This window comes from Opisthorchis viverrini, assembly GCF_000715545.1.
Source record: "Opisthorchis viverrini unplaced genomic scaffold opera_v5_190, whole genome shotgun sequence".
Classification (NCBI taxonomy): Eukaryota; Metazoa; Platyhelminthes; class Trematoda; order Opisthorchiida; family Opisthorchiidae; genus Opisthorchis; species Opisthorchis viverrini.
This window is the reverse complement of record NW_008751846.1, coordinates 665,038-682,352: the sequence shown is the minus strand read 5'-3', so window position 1 is coordinate 682,352 and position 17,315 is coordinate 665,038. Positions and strand designations below refer to the sequence as shown.

Here is a 17,315-nt window from a genome sequence, read left to right as displayed (position 1 = left end):
TCTGTCTTCCACGGCAATGAAATGCCACTTTGTCTTTACAGGACGGAAAGACAAAGCATCAGCTACTTGTGACGAAACATCCGCTAAAAGACTCAGAAAAACAAACACAGTATGTCTGGAGCAAAGCCGCTTTGTGCGGCTTGCTTTTTCCAGTAAAAATTACCTCTGTGAAGCAGCATGTATAAGGCCTTAATCTGATGATGATGATGATGATGATGATGATGATGATGATGATGATGATGATCGGGGTCAGATGTCGAGATACACAGTTTAGTTACCCCAGATGTCAGGGTTTTGAGGAATTTGATGAAATCAGGGGTTTTGATAGTTTTTCTACTGCACCCTTGTAGCATTTGCTCACAAGGCCGGGTTAAATTTGTCAACCCATTTTCAGGAGCAAATGCTGATTATTTGTGTATCAAACCTTGTTTGAGTAGTGCTCAGAGTTAAGTGAGTTATTTAAAATAAACATGTCTTTACAAGGAAATGAGAAAATAGAAAACAATACATTTCCCAGAAAGAAAAAAGGCTTGAATGTGCTTTCCCATGCTTTCCACAGGACGATGAGTCTCATCTTTCAGGAATAAATATGCCAGAGATTTTTCCAACACCACTGTTTACTTCCCACACAAGAACTCAAGTAATGCTCACTCGGAGAAGCATCAGTCATCTTCTGATTTCCTGCATGCTCTTGGTAGTGCTTCAGGAATGTAATTGAACCTAGATACTCGACACCGATCCTGATATTCTAATTACTGTTGTTGTGAGATGTAAAATATGACGTTTTTTGGTGAAGCTTTCTTCAGATTCCGCTGCATCATTACGTGTCCTGTGTATCTTCCAGATCACCATATCGGTATCTCAGGTGTTTCTTGGAAGAACTTGTTGCCTTTTCTGAGAAGCGGCTGATGCACTCGCTCTGAGTACCTGTATTGAAGTATTGATTGAACTTAGGTTTCTCCGGTTTTCACGGACCCTTTCAGTATGTACGGCAGGTTCCTCTGTACCATCCTACACGAATACTGTTTTTCAACAGACAAAGATTTTTTATTTCCGTTGTAAAACTAACATGTAGCCATAAGATGAGCATTGAATGTTCGTTGTTTAATAGTCCGGTATTCTTTGGTGCAATGTCTCTCCAAAGAAGAGGTTGTAGGAAGAGCAATAAAGCCAATCTGGATGGCTGGAGATGTGCGAAGGGATTCGGCCGACCTGTTTTCCGTCGTGAATTTTTAGGAAAAGCCAGCCTTCCAAGTCGAACTGACAGTTGGGCTAACGGCCCGAGTAGCCGTTCTTACATGACCTTTCGATTCACTATCCATATCTACTCAGTTCTCAGTTCCTAAGAAAGTGCAAGCAAAGCGCCGTGGTCGGAACCTTTTCATTTCTTACCGTCTCACGCTGTTATCCGGATAAACCCACCTGAAGTCAAGGGTTTGACTGTGTGTAGTCATGTCCCAACTCCGGTAGTCAATGCTCGTTTCATGATATCGACCATTGTTGACTCAGGGCATGCCTTCATATAGGGCGTTTGTGACTGAAACAATAATGGTCACCAAGAGTTTGTGGTGCATTCAAAACACATTACCAATGAAATCAGCGTTAGTTTTTGTTGTGACTAACTGCTGTCCTCGCCCCAGTGCTTTGGTACCAGAAAAAGGGACTAGCCAATAAGGAGCACAACAGGTTTATTGCGAACAAGCGTGAGCAAAAGTTACAAGGAGCATCGCAGTTGTTAAAGCGCACTTTTGACCTTGATCCGGGCTCTCTAATCGACGTTAGGTGAAAGCCCGTCGTCATCGGCCGTGCTTCTGTGGCATGCCTGAACAGTTTTGGATTGCAGAAGAAAAATATATGAACGTCACACTAAAACATGAAATCTTAGAGATCATCATCTCGATGGTTGGACTTGGTGTTCTTTCGCCTAATCCAACAATCTGGCATCAGGAAGAGATTGTTCCATTTCCAGTAGCCCTTCGGGGGAACCACACCCGCAAATCGTACGTGATGGGAACGTCGTTCCGCATGCCCCAGACGGGGAGGCGCGCTTCAGACGAGTCCCCATAAGCACAGTGCCCATGTACTACACTATACATCAGCATGCAACACAATATATTTTACTTTAATGTACTGTAAAATTGACGACAGAGTGATTTGGTGGAATTTCCAATTAGCTGTCCGTATTAACTCCTGAAACTATTCACACAGGACATTAAATCAAAAGAAATGTGGTACTCGAGGAAGTAATTCAGCATCCTCAGAACCTCAAGAAATTTCGGAGAAACTACCTGACACTGCCCCCCAACAAAAGCATATTAGCGCCATTAGTTCTCGTCACTGACAAATCATGACGTCAGATGCTGTCTTTCCTTAGTGAAACGACAAAAAATTTTGCCACATTGGCTAAATGTTCACACAAGTTTGTATCCGGACCACTGAATGAGGGTTCTTCAACAAATCATCTCGATTTACGAAACGGTCAATTTATTGGGAAATCACAACAAAAACGGTATTTTTGGTGGGAGCATTAAGGTAGTGAACAAAAGTAACAATTGGGGACAATTTGAGTGAGCAGTGTTGAAAGCACACGAACCGTAGAAATTGTTCATGTTGCTAACCTCCCTCAAAATGATAGGAGTATGATCCTTTCTTCGAAAAGCACAAGCTTGATTGGTACACATTTGACGACTGTACTTTGTAAATATTGTTTATCAGTTTTGTGTCAATGCCGTTCAATTGTAGTAGTAATTTTTATCGGTGTTTTTTTTTCTCTCTCTCTCTCCAGGTGCGGCGCCCATGTTGTCTAACTGAGCGGTTTGTAGACCAGGCCCGAACTGCCAAACATCCGGTCAATCGCGGGCGTCAAGTCTGTTGCCTGTGCTACAATAACTGGACCCGATCCTTCTGTTTTTCGCTCACCACAAACCCGTCAAACGGCTCTCGTGTCTGTCTGTGTGTGTTTCTGGGACTGACTCATTCATACAGTATATGTGCTTGTGATAAGCGTTATTTCGCCTTCCAGTTTTTGTGCTGTCACATTTATTGTTCTCCAGCATTATTGCTTGCCGTTCGGTGTACCCCAGACGCTCGGTCAAGTGGCGCGTGTGAGTTGTGCCATTGTGCTGAAACAGACTATCAGCACCACGATTGGCAGTTTGACACCATTCGGGCTGCTTGTCAACCCCTTGAGTAGCCACAATCTGCGGAAGCAGAACAGCGAACAGAACTGTCTCATCATAATCAGCCATCTTTGCCAATAGGTACGGTACCGCTGTTAAAGACGACCTTCTGGAACAGACAGTGCGCGCGCGCACATGCGCGAATGCTCTTTTTGTCAACCTCATTTCAGGAGCTCCATTATCCCGGTTGGTGTACAGATGAGCATATTTAGCGACGTGATGCTCAGTGTGTTGTTTGTTGTGCGGTGCCCACCTTAATACTATTTGATAAAATCACTATCAAACTTATTCGAGCCCTTGCGTACAATGGCGTACAAGGTGTGAAAAATTTCACAACTGACGTTGATTCGGCGCGATGGTTTCACTGAGCGATGAATAACGTTAGACGGCATAAGAGGCTGCGAATTGATATTAGAGCTGAGGATTCTAAATCTGTTATTTAGTTGAATTATTCCGCCAACAAATTATGCGTGATTAAAGGTGCACTACTCACGGCAACCTCCAAGAAAAGCATCTCCGTGGAGAGTCAGTGGAATCCGATTTGGTTATGTGGCAGTCATATCCAATATGTTCATTTCGGTTGGTCCTAGTACCGAAAGTCAACGATAGAAGTGAATATTTACCAACTTTCTTAACTACGTATGAGCACACTAGATTTTATTAACTATACAGTATACTACTTACCATACATATTCTATAACTATATGTCATCAAAAACTCATTCGCGGTAGCCAGACCATAGTCCACGCCGTTTCTGATAGCATGGACTCAATTGTTCAGGGGAATCTGATCACACGCTGTACACAATGTGGCCTTGAGGTTATTGAGCTCACGTGGTGATGCACTCGCAATCTGATTTGCTTGAAATGCAGCACCAAGGTATACATTGTTTCCCGGGTGAAAATGGAATCATGGAGATCCACATGAATAGCGAATGCTATTTCCCCTTCATCCTATATTGAGGTATTTCAAAGTCACTCAGAAATTAATAATTCCTGTGACTTGATTTTTCCCCTCATTTAACCCAGATTGATGGATAATCGCATGCGCATTAGTTGATCGTATATTCACATCCTATTGCTGACCCGTCGATCATTTGATTGGGTTTTTCACTGAGTGCTAGCCGCTCCCTAATCAGAACACCTTTGGTCGTGTAACCAGCTGTATTTCAGCAACAAAAAGAGTCGCGCGTAGTTCTCTGGTCCCTTCGGAAGACGGGTTACATAAGTTTACTCTAAAGTTCGTGAATATCAAACCACCTTGGATGCATTGTACCATGGTTCTGTAGTTCACGACCAGGTTGATTCAGGACATGATTGAGAGGATACATGGGGATACATGGTCGTATTTTCGTAGAATTTCAAAATAATACAAATAATTTAGAAGTAAGTAAGCTTTTTGGAACACAAATCGAGATGCATTAATGTTTTGCGTGATTTCTTTCTCTGATCAATGCAGATCGACGGATTACAAGAGCAAAAGCGACTGTTCGATACAGACAAAAAGAGGATAAATCGGACACTGCGGGTAAAAGTGCGAAAACTGTTTACTGCACGATCGATCGACCTGAGTGAACAGTACTCACGTGGGCGGACCATAGTAGACTAAGTGCACCTACGAATGCTTTCTGAGTGCTCAGATGCGCGAGCGAGTCGCAGTTGCCCCGGTTGAGGCGAGACGTTGATATTGATCGGATCTTAGTGGGTAGATAGGCGCTTGGTACAATATTCGAAAAGGGTGTTTAGAAGTAATCACATGACTCGTGTCGGGCAAGTGGGTGACCAGCGCGTCAGTAATAGGGGTGGAATGTCTTCAGTCCTGAAAAAGCCATCACTCATGTGGCTTACTATATTTTTCTGATAACTTCTGTGATAGCTGCCCATTTTCAGTGTTATGACAGATACTGCTGGGACGATAATTCACGTAATTGGATGAGCTCAAACACTTCTGCGCTAATATCGTCTACTTTCATACTCGTTTCAGAAATCCCCAAAGTTGATCGCTTCTTACAAAAAACCCGTCGGTACTCTAATTCGGTCATTCGGTAGTTGATTCAATAAAGAACAAATAACAATAGAATGTGAGGTTCGACGATCGAGACTGAAAGGCCTTAGAAGCAGCGCACAGCTCGCTCTCATCCTTTTTGAGAACCGTCAAAAGTGCGTATCCCTCAAGTGGAAATTCGAACCTGCCACTAGTTTTGCACACCTTGACATTGGGTCAAAAATGGTAAGTGTGGATAACACAAGTCCAATAACTAAGGCTTTCGTGGTGCTTGCATTACAAAAATGATATTCTCCGGAAGATCGATGGTGCAGCGATGTACGGTGCGGTAAGAAATCTGTTTTCGGAAATTAAAAGTCGAGGGCGAAGAACAGATACGCATACTATGTGAATGTGGAATCTGAAGCGCCGAGAATGTTCAGCACGTCTCAAGGTGGAAAGTTCGAGATTCGTGTATACGCTACTCAGACCGGTCTGCTCAACTAAATCAGTATAATCATGCTCTCAAAAGCGTGGGCATACATCACATACAGGACGAAATTTCATCCAAAAATTGTCAGATCTCACACTGCCATCAGTGTATAAGTAACTCGGAAGAACAACAGTATCACAAGACAAGTGAAGCTTTCATCTCAGAAATCGTCACTCGAGGGGCCACTCAATACGTAACCACGTGATGTGGTTTCCGTGGTTGGGGGAGTCGTATCCTATCCAAGTGCAGGTTAATCACAACGCCGATCAGCCGCTCGTCGCCGATCGAACTGCTAACCGGAAGTTCATGGGTTTGTATATACCTGGAGTTTCGTAAGATGTGCGGCGCTATTGATAATTCCCCATAAGGATGACACTACTGTACAGCGCTTCCCCGCTGTCAAGCATGGAGTGGCTTCATCTGCAGGACGAAATCTCAGTGGACAATCGCTAAATCTCCTCACATCACCATCAGCACATTCTAATGCTTATTTTATGTAATGAAGGCCAAGTTAGTTTTGGGCGAGATGGCTCAGAGCGCGAATTTACTGACTGGAAGATCCGTGGTTCGAACCCGACCTCTAGGCTTCTCCTGTCTAGACCGGCCCAACCCTCGTGCTTCCCTTGGGTGACATGGCAGTTGGGCACCGAAAGTGCGCTACAGCTGAATGATTTTTTATAAAGGGTTTCGTTTCGTGGGAAAATGCCTCCAGGGGGCGTTACCGGAAACTCAGAGCAAAAATCCCTTCTAAATGGCTTTGTACAATAAATGTGGGGATGAAGATATGAGAAGACGCCCCGTCAATTTACTAACCCAACCACCAGGCCCAATAGAATCATCATTGGTGGCTTATAGCCTAACGATACACGTGGCCCAAGTATGGTAATTTTCACTTCTTTGAACGGACTAATTTGGATCTGTTCAGCAGACACTGGTTGCGGGGACAGGTAACCTTGCAACATAGATGAAGATGTACCACACTGGTTGGCTCGAACATAGATCTCTTTCCGACGGAACACTACTCATAACGCTGCTGAAAACTCTTCGACCAGTTTCAACCCCTTATGGTTGATCAGGTAGGTACTGTTCCCGAGTTTCCGTCAACCCTTTGTTCGATTCTACCCTAACTGGCGCGCTACTCGCAAAACACACTCATCTACGCATTAATTTGGTTCTTACGGGAGACTCAAGTGAATCTCTCTTTTAAGATGGTCGACTTTAACAGGGCACGCTGCAAAACATGAATCTTTTCATGAAATGACAAGGTTAGCCGCCTCTGAACAGGAGGGGACTGTTCAAACACGGGCGGTGTAAATAAACAGATATGGCTTAGGCTCCAGATAGGCAATTTGTTATAAAGACACTCTCATCTTCCGCCATTCAGGGGCTTGTGGACACGGTTATTCTATTTCATCCCTCGTTATGCCGTGATCCATCAGCCGTAACGAAAAGTGGATTTATTGAGTCACGAATATTGTGGGATGCTTGGACTGGCTGAGTCATAAAATTAATTAATGCACGTGCTATTGATCGTCCTGTTGCACTGTGCTCCGCTACCACATCATTGCCGTTGTAGCTTCGGCCACAACAAACAAACTGCAGCTTTTTAGAAAGCGAAGTATTTCCGTGAAGTCAGCTGGTAGTTGCTTTTCCGGTGATTGGTCCATGGACATCGGTCTTCAGTTCCGAAACCCTCATCCACAAGCGCATGACCAAGGCTTACCGTTGGAACTCGGATTGTGGGACAGGAGAGACCACTAATGGTGTGACTGTCCTGCAAAGAGCTATCACCCAGCCCGCCTGTATCAGAACGTTCGGATGCCCAATATGCAGCAACATCTTGATTAATATAGGGTAGGAATCAATTAGAAGGCTGGAGACAAGTAGAGTCTACCAATGAAACCACAAGAAATCCAAACAGCCTCTTGTCCAATTCTAAAAATGACGTATTGTCTGAAGAAATGGTTGGTACCAAGTAATCTAGGTGGTATTTGGTGTGATGCGGGGATCAACATGGAGAATACAGCTGCATTTCACGTATCAGCATTCTGTCCAATATAGTGGCATGGTTAGGCGACTGTGTACATCTGATTGTCATGACCAGCCAGGGTGATCCACATTTCCGACACACTGTGTAACTAGTCCATCCGTCTATTCTCCTCGGAGAAAATTTATGGTCCATCCGAGGATGTTGTGAGTAAGCAGGCCTGAATTGGCCCCATACTGCCCAGTAATTTATCTCTCTCTGTAGTGAGTTCCCACAAATGGAACACTTGATTCTCCACGGTGGGTCCAGGGACAAGTTGCCTACGTTGATGGAGAACTAGATCGGTCGGAGTTCTTACTGATTCGGTATTGTACCAAGTGAGACATAAGGCGGCCTGGTACAGCACATTCAGTTGAAGAAGAACGTCATTAACGAGTGATTCGTCTGGGTTTCAGGGGCGTTTCCCATGAAAAACCAATCGGTGTGCAGATGAGTGCACTGGTCGTAGATCACCTCATTTGTTGATTTTGTATCGTCTGGTATGAGCGCCAAAAAGTGTTGGATTTTTCCGCTGCCTCTCGGCTTCATCACTTTTTGTTCACTAAAATGAACAAGTCGTATCGTCAGACCGCTGGAATGTGGATGGTAAGGTGGAATGATCATTCCTTCAGAAGTACAAAACAGAGTGTTGTCATGACACGTAAACCCAGTTGAATCGTCTAGTGCGTTTGTTCACTAAAATGAACAAGTCGTATCGTCAGACCGCTGGAATGTGGATGGTAAGGTGGAATGATCAATTCCTTCAGAGTACAAAACAGAGTGCTGTCATGACACGTAAACCCAGTTGAATCGTCTAGTGCGTGAATACCTGATGCTCTCAACTGGGCAAACCGTGAGCTGGGAACAGGTGCAGCTCTGATTTGAAAGTCCGCTTCACGTCTGGCAACTAAAAGAAGCTGTGTCACCGGAGTGCATCGTTTCCCATATTTTTTCAGCCTATGATCATGAAAACAACTGCAAATTCACCGAGCATCTCGTTGTCATTTCACACTGCCCTTGACTACTGATGTAACGGAGATGATGTACGCAGCTTCGTAAGTGGCATGATACACCCGAAGAGCGGCCAAGCAGACCTGCTGCCGAAGTCGACCTGATGAAGGTAAGCGAAAATCGGTGGCATGCGAACGACCTTTAAAGGGGTAGGTGCGTAGCGGTGATACTACTGATGGGGACAAGCGAGTAGTATGTTTTCTCATAAATCCGCTTTGCGCCTCTTGAAAAGTGAGATCAATTACAGAACTTGTGGAGTCGCATTTGCTTGGATTTGAGCAACAGTCAGTGAATATCCAGGAAAGTTCAGGAAGACGCGTTCAAGGAGAAGATGGATATTCGCAAGATGCATATGACAGTTTTGCTCCCTGTTCAATAGTCTGTAACTGCTCAGTTGGTGTTTTTTTAACAACTAACTACGCAGTGAAGACCTTCTTTCTTTCGCTGCTATATTCTTCCGCGTTGATATCTAGTGTGCACCGATGAGCAGAAGCTCGGATAAACGCCGTATTGTCGAAATTCGAGATGTATTTCATGAAGTTGTTTCTATGTTTGATGTCAAAGTTTGTGTGGCATGACAACACGGTCCCATAAAACCGGATAATCAGCAGATATAGTGTTAGCGCCTATTTTCGGGGGGAAACCTATCGACACAGGCAGCCAAACATTCTAGAGGGACACACGAGACAGATGAGCAGCCTGGATCCTTTGCTATCACAATGACAGAGAGATCAAGGTTACGACGAATGAACAATAAATCACATGCAAGTGTATATTTGATGTGGATTAAAGCTGTTTGACATGCATGTACTCAGTGTTACATTTCGAGTCTTCCGACATAACGCGCCACTCCTAAGGTTATCGAAAACTTTCCGACAGACCAGTGCCCCTTTCCCTCTTCCTCGGCGTTTCCCTCCAATTTCCATCAATTTTATGCTCAACTTCAACCGACAGGAAGTGATTCACTGATATATATAGAGCCTAAGACAGATTACAACTTTCACCGAATGGTGGAGATTGAAAGGCTTGCTATGATTTCTGTCTCCTCCACACCAAGCATTCATCCCCTTCTTTCAACAACAGAACCCTAATAGAAGACAACATTCACCCTAATGGTGTTCTTTCCTGGATAAAGCATACTTCATGTGGATAGTTGTGTAATCTAACTCGGACGATAGATCTCACTGACGCTGAACTCAGCAAAAAGCTAGCCAAATCTAGAGAATGAATATAAGTGAAGTTCTAGCGCCTCACTCAAAACCACAAATTCTGCATCTTCCACGCTGTCAAGTTCCTTTTTCGTCTGCAGAATTCCGTTCCTTTTGAATGGAGAACTTGTTTGGTATCAGATTAAGAATATCAATCAGCCCGAGCACCAGAACATCGACTTGGCTCTCCCCAAAAACATATTTGGCTGCTGCGTTTATCGTGCTTGATAACTACTGGAGGGGGGCAACATTCCGAATCAGCATGTTACCGACAGCGGAAGACAAATGGCAATTGCCTCACCATGCCATATTGCAAACAGTCCAACTCTACGATACTCGCAAGTGAGGTTGTCCAAATCTACAATGTAACGGGTGCGCTGGGCAGGCGCAAGAGTGCGAAAATTCGTATTTTATCTCCTTCAGCAGTAGGGTTGATTTCTTTTGGCATTCGGTGGATGCTAAGAGGGGCGACCATCTTTTCCTTAAGTTGACTGAAGTACCTCAATGAGCCCCGATGCACTGTCAAGCTGCTAACGGTCGCCATGGTCACTGAATTTCACCGCCATGTACTGCCATGGATCATGTGTTTTGAGTGGTAAAGTTCTAAGGGCAAAGCTAAAGTGATTGACTGACAGACTTCGATCCCTTCAGTTGACGTACTTTGAACCAAACGCTTCACCCTTGTCGTCTGTTACAGTGGGCTGGTATCCAGCCCCGAATCAGCCTGTTACATGCCGTGGGATTCCAGCGCTCAATGGGAAATGCTGAAACGCAGAATGCACTTCACCGGATGTCAGCCCAAGGGAGAGGCTGGAAGGTGAGCAGAAGGGTGACGTTCTAAAGTACGCCTCAAAACTGTCAACTCTGGGGGACGGTTGAGACTCAGAGCACACGCTCAGACTGGCTTCTTCGCCCATACCACACACGAAAACCTTTCAAAAGATGCATAAATTGTTAGCCAATGATCAGCATAGTCCATGCACTCGTGTACGTGGAAGGTAACTTCAAGCACCGCTGCTGGCTTGACAATAATGTTAAAAAAGAGCTGTTGCAGATTATATATATATATATATATATATATATAATAAAATACAATAAAATAGGATTCGGTCTAAGATGAGTTGGCAACGAAAAGCAAATAGACGACCCGGAAATCCAAACCAGCTGCACGAATTGATGAACCAAATGATGATCCATTAAACTACACCTCCCACAGATTTGGATCCCGAATGAACAAGGTGTCATTAAATGGAATGTAGCACAATTTCTATACTATAAATGTGATTTACCGGTATGATTCCATCACTGATGAGGTTGCGAATGCTTACTGTCGGATATGGCCTTGACGCCGGACGGTGCCCAATACTTCCGGTCTTCTACATTTGTGTCACGCGCAAAATTCTGTGTCCCCCCAATCTTCTTCCGTCAGGGTTTGAAGAATGACACTCGGGTTTCACTTCTCTGTTAAAAATGAGGCTTCAGAAGAATGGGAACTCTGGGAGCTATCAACTTATTTTTCAAACTGTTTCACTCACATTCGTCGTTACGATCTCCGTGTACGCCAGAAATTCATCCTTAGTCAGTTTTTAGATAGCGGTACTGTTGAACATGTAGGATCCATTGCCATAAATACTTGTCAACTTATTATGTGGCTGGATACCACTTAGAGACAGCAAAAATCACTCGATCGAAACACTACATAAAGTTAATCTAGAATCAGTTAAAACAGATGTGGGACTTCTTGAATTGAAACCAGAACGACCATGTTGTCACATTCACCGAAATACCTCTATGGCCGCTGCATGCGGTCATAGGCAATTTCATGCTATTTAACCTGTCTTGGTCGATAGGTATGAATACATCTCACAGCTGGGCCGTGGTACAGGTTTCGGAATGTACACCTAACAATAACTAGCTACGCGGAATTTAGTTGCTCAGATTCCGCAATTGAATGCCCTAAACTTCACACACGGAAGTTTCTTTAATACTGTTGTTAATACTGTTGTTAGGTTGTGAGGTCACGCTTACAAGCCACATTTACAGACCGAAGGACCTCGTATCATCATATTAAATAGGTCCCGGCTGTCCCAGCTTCCCTGTGCAATCGCGTAACAAGGCTCGTATCATGAGACTTACCACGAGCAAAATCTCAATCAAAGCCCGGACACTGTCATCGTCCTTTTCGGATGAGTCAATCTGATGCAGATAGGGAGACGAACCGCTGATCCACACTCGACATAAGGGCAGGGGTGCGCCGCGCTTGCCTGAAATCTCAGTATGGTGTGCTCCGATATCCATCGTACGCATCCTCGTCGCCTCTGGACTTGGGGAAATAAACACCCAATCGTGTGCAATCTATGAAACCTAATAAACTCAGATTACACTGCTTGGACGAAGCTGACTGCTGATACTGATGCTACGAAAATAACAGAAGCATTGTGTAAAATTTATGGACATGCTGAAGAACGGTAGCATGTCTAGATGTGGCACACTACTTAAAAGGTTGCTGAAAATTCTTCGACAGTAAATGAAACATCAGGCGGCCTGATGCAGCACATTCAGATGCATGGAAACATCATAAACGAGAGATTCAGTTGGGTTCCAGATGAGTCTCTCGCGAAACCAAATTAATTTGCAAATGATTGTATTTCGCCGAGTTCGTGCAATCCGGTTTCAAGTGGAACATAAGGTTGACGGAAACCCGGGGACTGCGCCTGCCTGATGAGCCCCAAGAAGGGCGAAACCGGTTGTGGGCTGTCAAAGAATTTTCAGCAACCTTATGAGTAGTGCAATACGAATACAACATATGTTATACAGCAAAGCTCTAGTCTACTGTGTCGGCACGGGTCATGCTATCATATGCGGCGATGATGCAACAAGCATGTGTTAGCAGCCGTTCTTGGGAGCAGTAGGTCCCTTGTAAACCTAAAGGCTGCCACTAAGGGACCGGTATCAGTTGCGGTCATAGTGAACACCCATTTAATGGAACGTATTAGGCCAATTTTTATCCATAATGCGGTTGCGAGCTTGTCGATGTGAGCATTTTTATACTGCGTGAAGTGTGTTCAACGATTTCCATCAAACATTCTCACAGTGTCTGTCTATAAACAATTAAAATATCTGCTCGACGTAGTGCACATCACCTGTAGGCACCGTCTGGGCGCATAAATCCTTCTCTTTCTTTGACCTGACTTGACTTCATTTCACTTCACTTTGAGAAAGTTATGTCACGTCAGCCATTCAAAGTTACCTCGTCGTCTTTTTTACTCAGTGCTGTGCCTATGATTCACTCTGTACCAAAGCTGGTAACTCTATCCCTGAAGTGTCATACAAAAACGGAAAAGTCTATACACTATGCGGGTTACGGCTTGATTGTTTTGAGATACTGCCATTTAGCATCTGTTGTTTCACTGCAGGTGACTGAATTTGCTGATTCTGACAATAAATAACAGTTGATGTGTTCGCTACAAAGAGGTTCCCATCCGGAATCCGAAAAAAACTGAGGGCCATGTTCTTGATCAAATCGGAGGCTTTTCGGTCGTCCCCGGACAAAAATGTGTTCAAAGATTCGATGTACCGTTATGGTACTTACAGAAGAAATAGTCCTCATGCATACTATGACACTGTTTGAGAGGAACCGGCAGCAGAAGTCCAGGCTGGTTACGTCCGCCAGCATTTACTTGCCCCATCTCAGTTCAGTTCAGTTCAACTTTCCAGCCCACAGAACTTCCACCGAAATGCAGTGGCCCCGGGTGCTGCAGCTTCGTTCACGGAAGATAAGAAGAACAGTTGAATGAGAGCCACGCATTGAAGGCGATGGCCCAATCAGCACATTGACGACAAATGTATTTGTATGGCCGGTAGGACAGAAGAAGAAAGCTACGCATTAAAGACGATAACCTTGTTGGAACGACTGAGTGAAGCAGCCATATTTGTCAGGGTGTCTAACCACTGGTTTGTGCCGTCTCGCGTCCCCATCAGGGAAGACAGCAGCTACCGACGCGATTAAGTTGACTAGTAAGGATTTTGATGCTTCGTTGCCAAGTCATGGATTGATCTCCTCTAGATGGCCACCATCCGATACAAAACTGATCGAATAGAAATGTACGAAACAAACGGCCCTCTGGCATACGACGTACGCGGTCCAACCAGCGTAATCTCTGGAGTGTGACTAACTGATCCATTGAGGGAGTGTGACATTTCGCAAAAATCTTTTGACGTACTTCAACATTTCTGATGTGATGTTCCCACTGGACCCATCGCTTTATCTCTTGGATAAAAAGTTTGATTTTAGAGTAACGTCGTCAGGGACCGCAATATAACTCGCTATGCGTTCACTGGGGCAATAAATAAATAACTAAATAAATAAATGGAGATGAAGCTAATATGTTGCTGATGCAGTAATCATTCGCTGTTCAACGCAGAAGAAAACAAGTAGATTAGGTTGCATCAGAACTTTGGTGGTACTCTGAAGAAACGAACAGTCAAACCGTCCCGACTGAAGTACGCACTAATTGGCCGCACATTGGAAAAGCAAGATACAGTACGCTCTCTCTCTCTCTCGAGGGTACTGTACTAACTTTTTTTCTACAAACGTGAATTATCAGCCTCTGCCGCTGTATAGGCTGCTCCAAAGAAGGACCGATGCCTTTTGGTGTTATGCACTCACTTCCACTGAATGCAAGTGGTTTCCCGTTCTATAAAGAGAGAATACCTCGTTCTTCCTCCAGACAGACTGCAGTATATCTTTTCAGGCATGGGGAGTGCATAAACAAGTATATCACAGAGATTGTCTAGTGAGAGTCGTCAGGTAGTCTAGTCAAAATAATCGCAACCCACTTTTCTCACTTGGTTGGAGAAAGAAGAAAAGAAGTGGATAGCTTGGATAAGCAAAGCAAACTGACTGGCTTCCTGCCAGCATTCTTCGAAGCTACTGATACAAATGAGACCAGGATGTCGGTCTACAGATGGCCAGCTGGCCTCCACTCGACTATTGGGGAAATACTCATCCCAGAACGTGATCCATGCTTTCAACGAATACGGAGGATAAGCTCCTTTTACGTTAAAAACAAACTTTCCTTAGTGCCACGACCTATACCGTGTTCCCACATCTCAGTTGTTCGACCGCAGTGTTCACCAGCCACACGGGTCAACTTTAAAAATGGGAGCATTAGTTTGCAAAGTTTAGTACCAGTATATTTTCATAAAAGAGACTACTCACATGGTTGCTGAAAACCCTCCGACGACCCACGACTGGTTTCGTACTTCTTGGGGCTTATCAGTTTTGCGCAGTCCCCGAGTTTCCTTTGATCTTGGGTGAAAAGTTCACTCATTTGTATCCCAATTTGATTTTCACGGGGAACCAACCTGAAACCCAGCTGAATCTCTGAATTTAGGCAAGAACGCTGCGATATCTCGAATATCGTACCAAGTGAAACAAGTGGCGGACTCTGGTCAGTGCATTCAGCTGAAGATCACAACCTAGAGATTCAGTTGGGTTTCTGGTAGGTTTTCCGTCAAAACCGAATTGGTATGCAAATTAGTGTATGTGTTTGGTACTGGTGCAACGGTGATACTACTGACAGGGAAGGCATGCGAGTAGCATGTTTTCTTGTACATTCGCTTTGCGTCTCTTGAAAAGGTAAATCTATTGAGGAATTTGTGGAGTCGTTTTGCAACATTTGCTTGCATTTGAGCGACAGTCAACGAATATACAGGAAAGTTCAGAAAAACGCGTTCAAAGAGAGTATGGATATTCAGTTTTTGTAAACAAGATGCATATGAGAGTTTTGCTTCCCTGTCCAATAGTTGGTAACTGTTCAGTTATCATTTTCTAGTAAATATCGAAGGCCTTCTTCCTTTCATTAGTACCGCGCAAACATCTGATACAGCACCCATGAATTGTGTAATCATGATGAACCTCTCATCGGGTTTGGTCAATCTGCTCAGCATTACTCGAAAGCTGAATGAACGGACACAAACTCGTGGCTTGTTGATGAACGGTAGGCTGAACTACTAATCTGACGTTGGAAAAAGTTTGACTGCTGACTCTCTAAAGATGACAAAATTACTTAAAAGCGTCACTTAAACTGAGTTTTCTTCTTTACTGGTATTTCTTCGGGCATGCTCATGTTCCTGTTGATAAATTTGTCAAGATGATAACCTCTGTTTGCGAAGTGCTTTCAGAGCTTTCAGTACAGTTTTGGGCTGAAGAATCCGTCACGATTCGCCTGTGTAAACAAAACCAGTTCGCTTGGAAGCTCATGCCACTAGAGAAAGGTTTTTCAGCCGGACTGACAAAAGGCTGACTACCAATGGGCCCTGGATAAACTGGCACAGCGATGTGTTTACCCAAGAACTAAAGTCATGTTACATCGGCAAACTGTTATTCTTGTCTTTTTTGTTTTAAATTGTATGCAAAATGCATGCGTCTAGAGATGCTTTTGCCGAAGAGACGTGTTAGCTTTCTGCCTGTCTTCTATGAACGTTCGGTGGGCATATTCAATATCTAGAGGTTGTAGCCTCTGTCTCCAACTGGCGAGAAGAAACTTGGGGGCTTTATGCCAATGGGCACATTTCTGTTGTTTCAGCTTAGCAAAGTTTCCCAGCGGATACCTTCCAGAGGGAGGTAAGTCTCGATGTGTAAATGCTTATCCAGAAGGCGTAGACCAGTGCTGAGAGTCATTTCCAGTCTACACGAATTCGCCTTTTTTTAATGGAACAGGGTGCAAATAGATGTAGCTATATATCTTCCCAGGAACCGCACCACAATCAGATGGATTCGACAGACTCGGTCTGCGTGCGCCCTTGTAAAGTATTTATGATTCCACAACTAGTCCCGTGGCGTTGGCAACTAGTGTGTGTGTGTGTGTGTGTGTGTGTGTGTGTGTGTGTGTGTGGTTCAATTAAGAATTCGCCTGTCGCCAAATTCATCAGCATTCATGTGATTGAGTTTAGTCGCCAGACCATGATTCCGATGATATATATGCTCTAAACGTAATAAGGGATGAACAGAAGCCGGAACTCACAGGAATCGTGGTAAAGTAAACAGATACCTAACAAACGCCGCGCTGTTTACACATCGACGAGTGGCAGCATGGCGATGAGTGGATGCTGGGAAAGTCGGAGATGGCCATCTCAAGCTAATTACCCTATTTGGTCTTAGACGGCACATAGATTGGTGTTCGACGCGTGTAGATTCCAAGTAGCCACGAATTTCCGTTATGCTGAACAACCAGTATTGGTGCAGGCTCGACCACAATGGGCCGAGTGGCCAGCAGATCTATTCGAAAAGACGCATCGGTTGTATATTTTAGTTGCTGCGTGGATAGAGATGATCTATGATAGCCATCTCTAAATGCATCGTGAATATCGTAGGCTGGAATGAACAAGTTTCGTGACTGGTCGAACAATCT

At 44.2% G+C, this 17,315-nt stretch overlaps 1 protein-coding gene across 1 annotated transcript; it reads right to left on the bottom strand.

The window, feature by feature from the left end:
- Nucleotides 1-652: 652 nt before the first annotated feature.
- Nucleotides 653-8,898, bottom strand: T265_14415 (hypothetical protein; the record flags this gene model as incomplete). The annotated part of the gene is made up of 4 exons (XM_009173516.1): nt 653-740; nt 1,700-1,822; nt 8,076-8,307; nt 8,832-8,898. Coding segments are annotated over 4 exons (510 nt in total), but the record flags the coding sequence as incomplete, so codon positions are not given.
- Between the last annotated feature and the right edge of the window lie 8,417 nt (nt 8,899-17,315).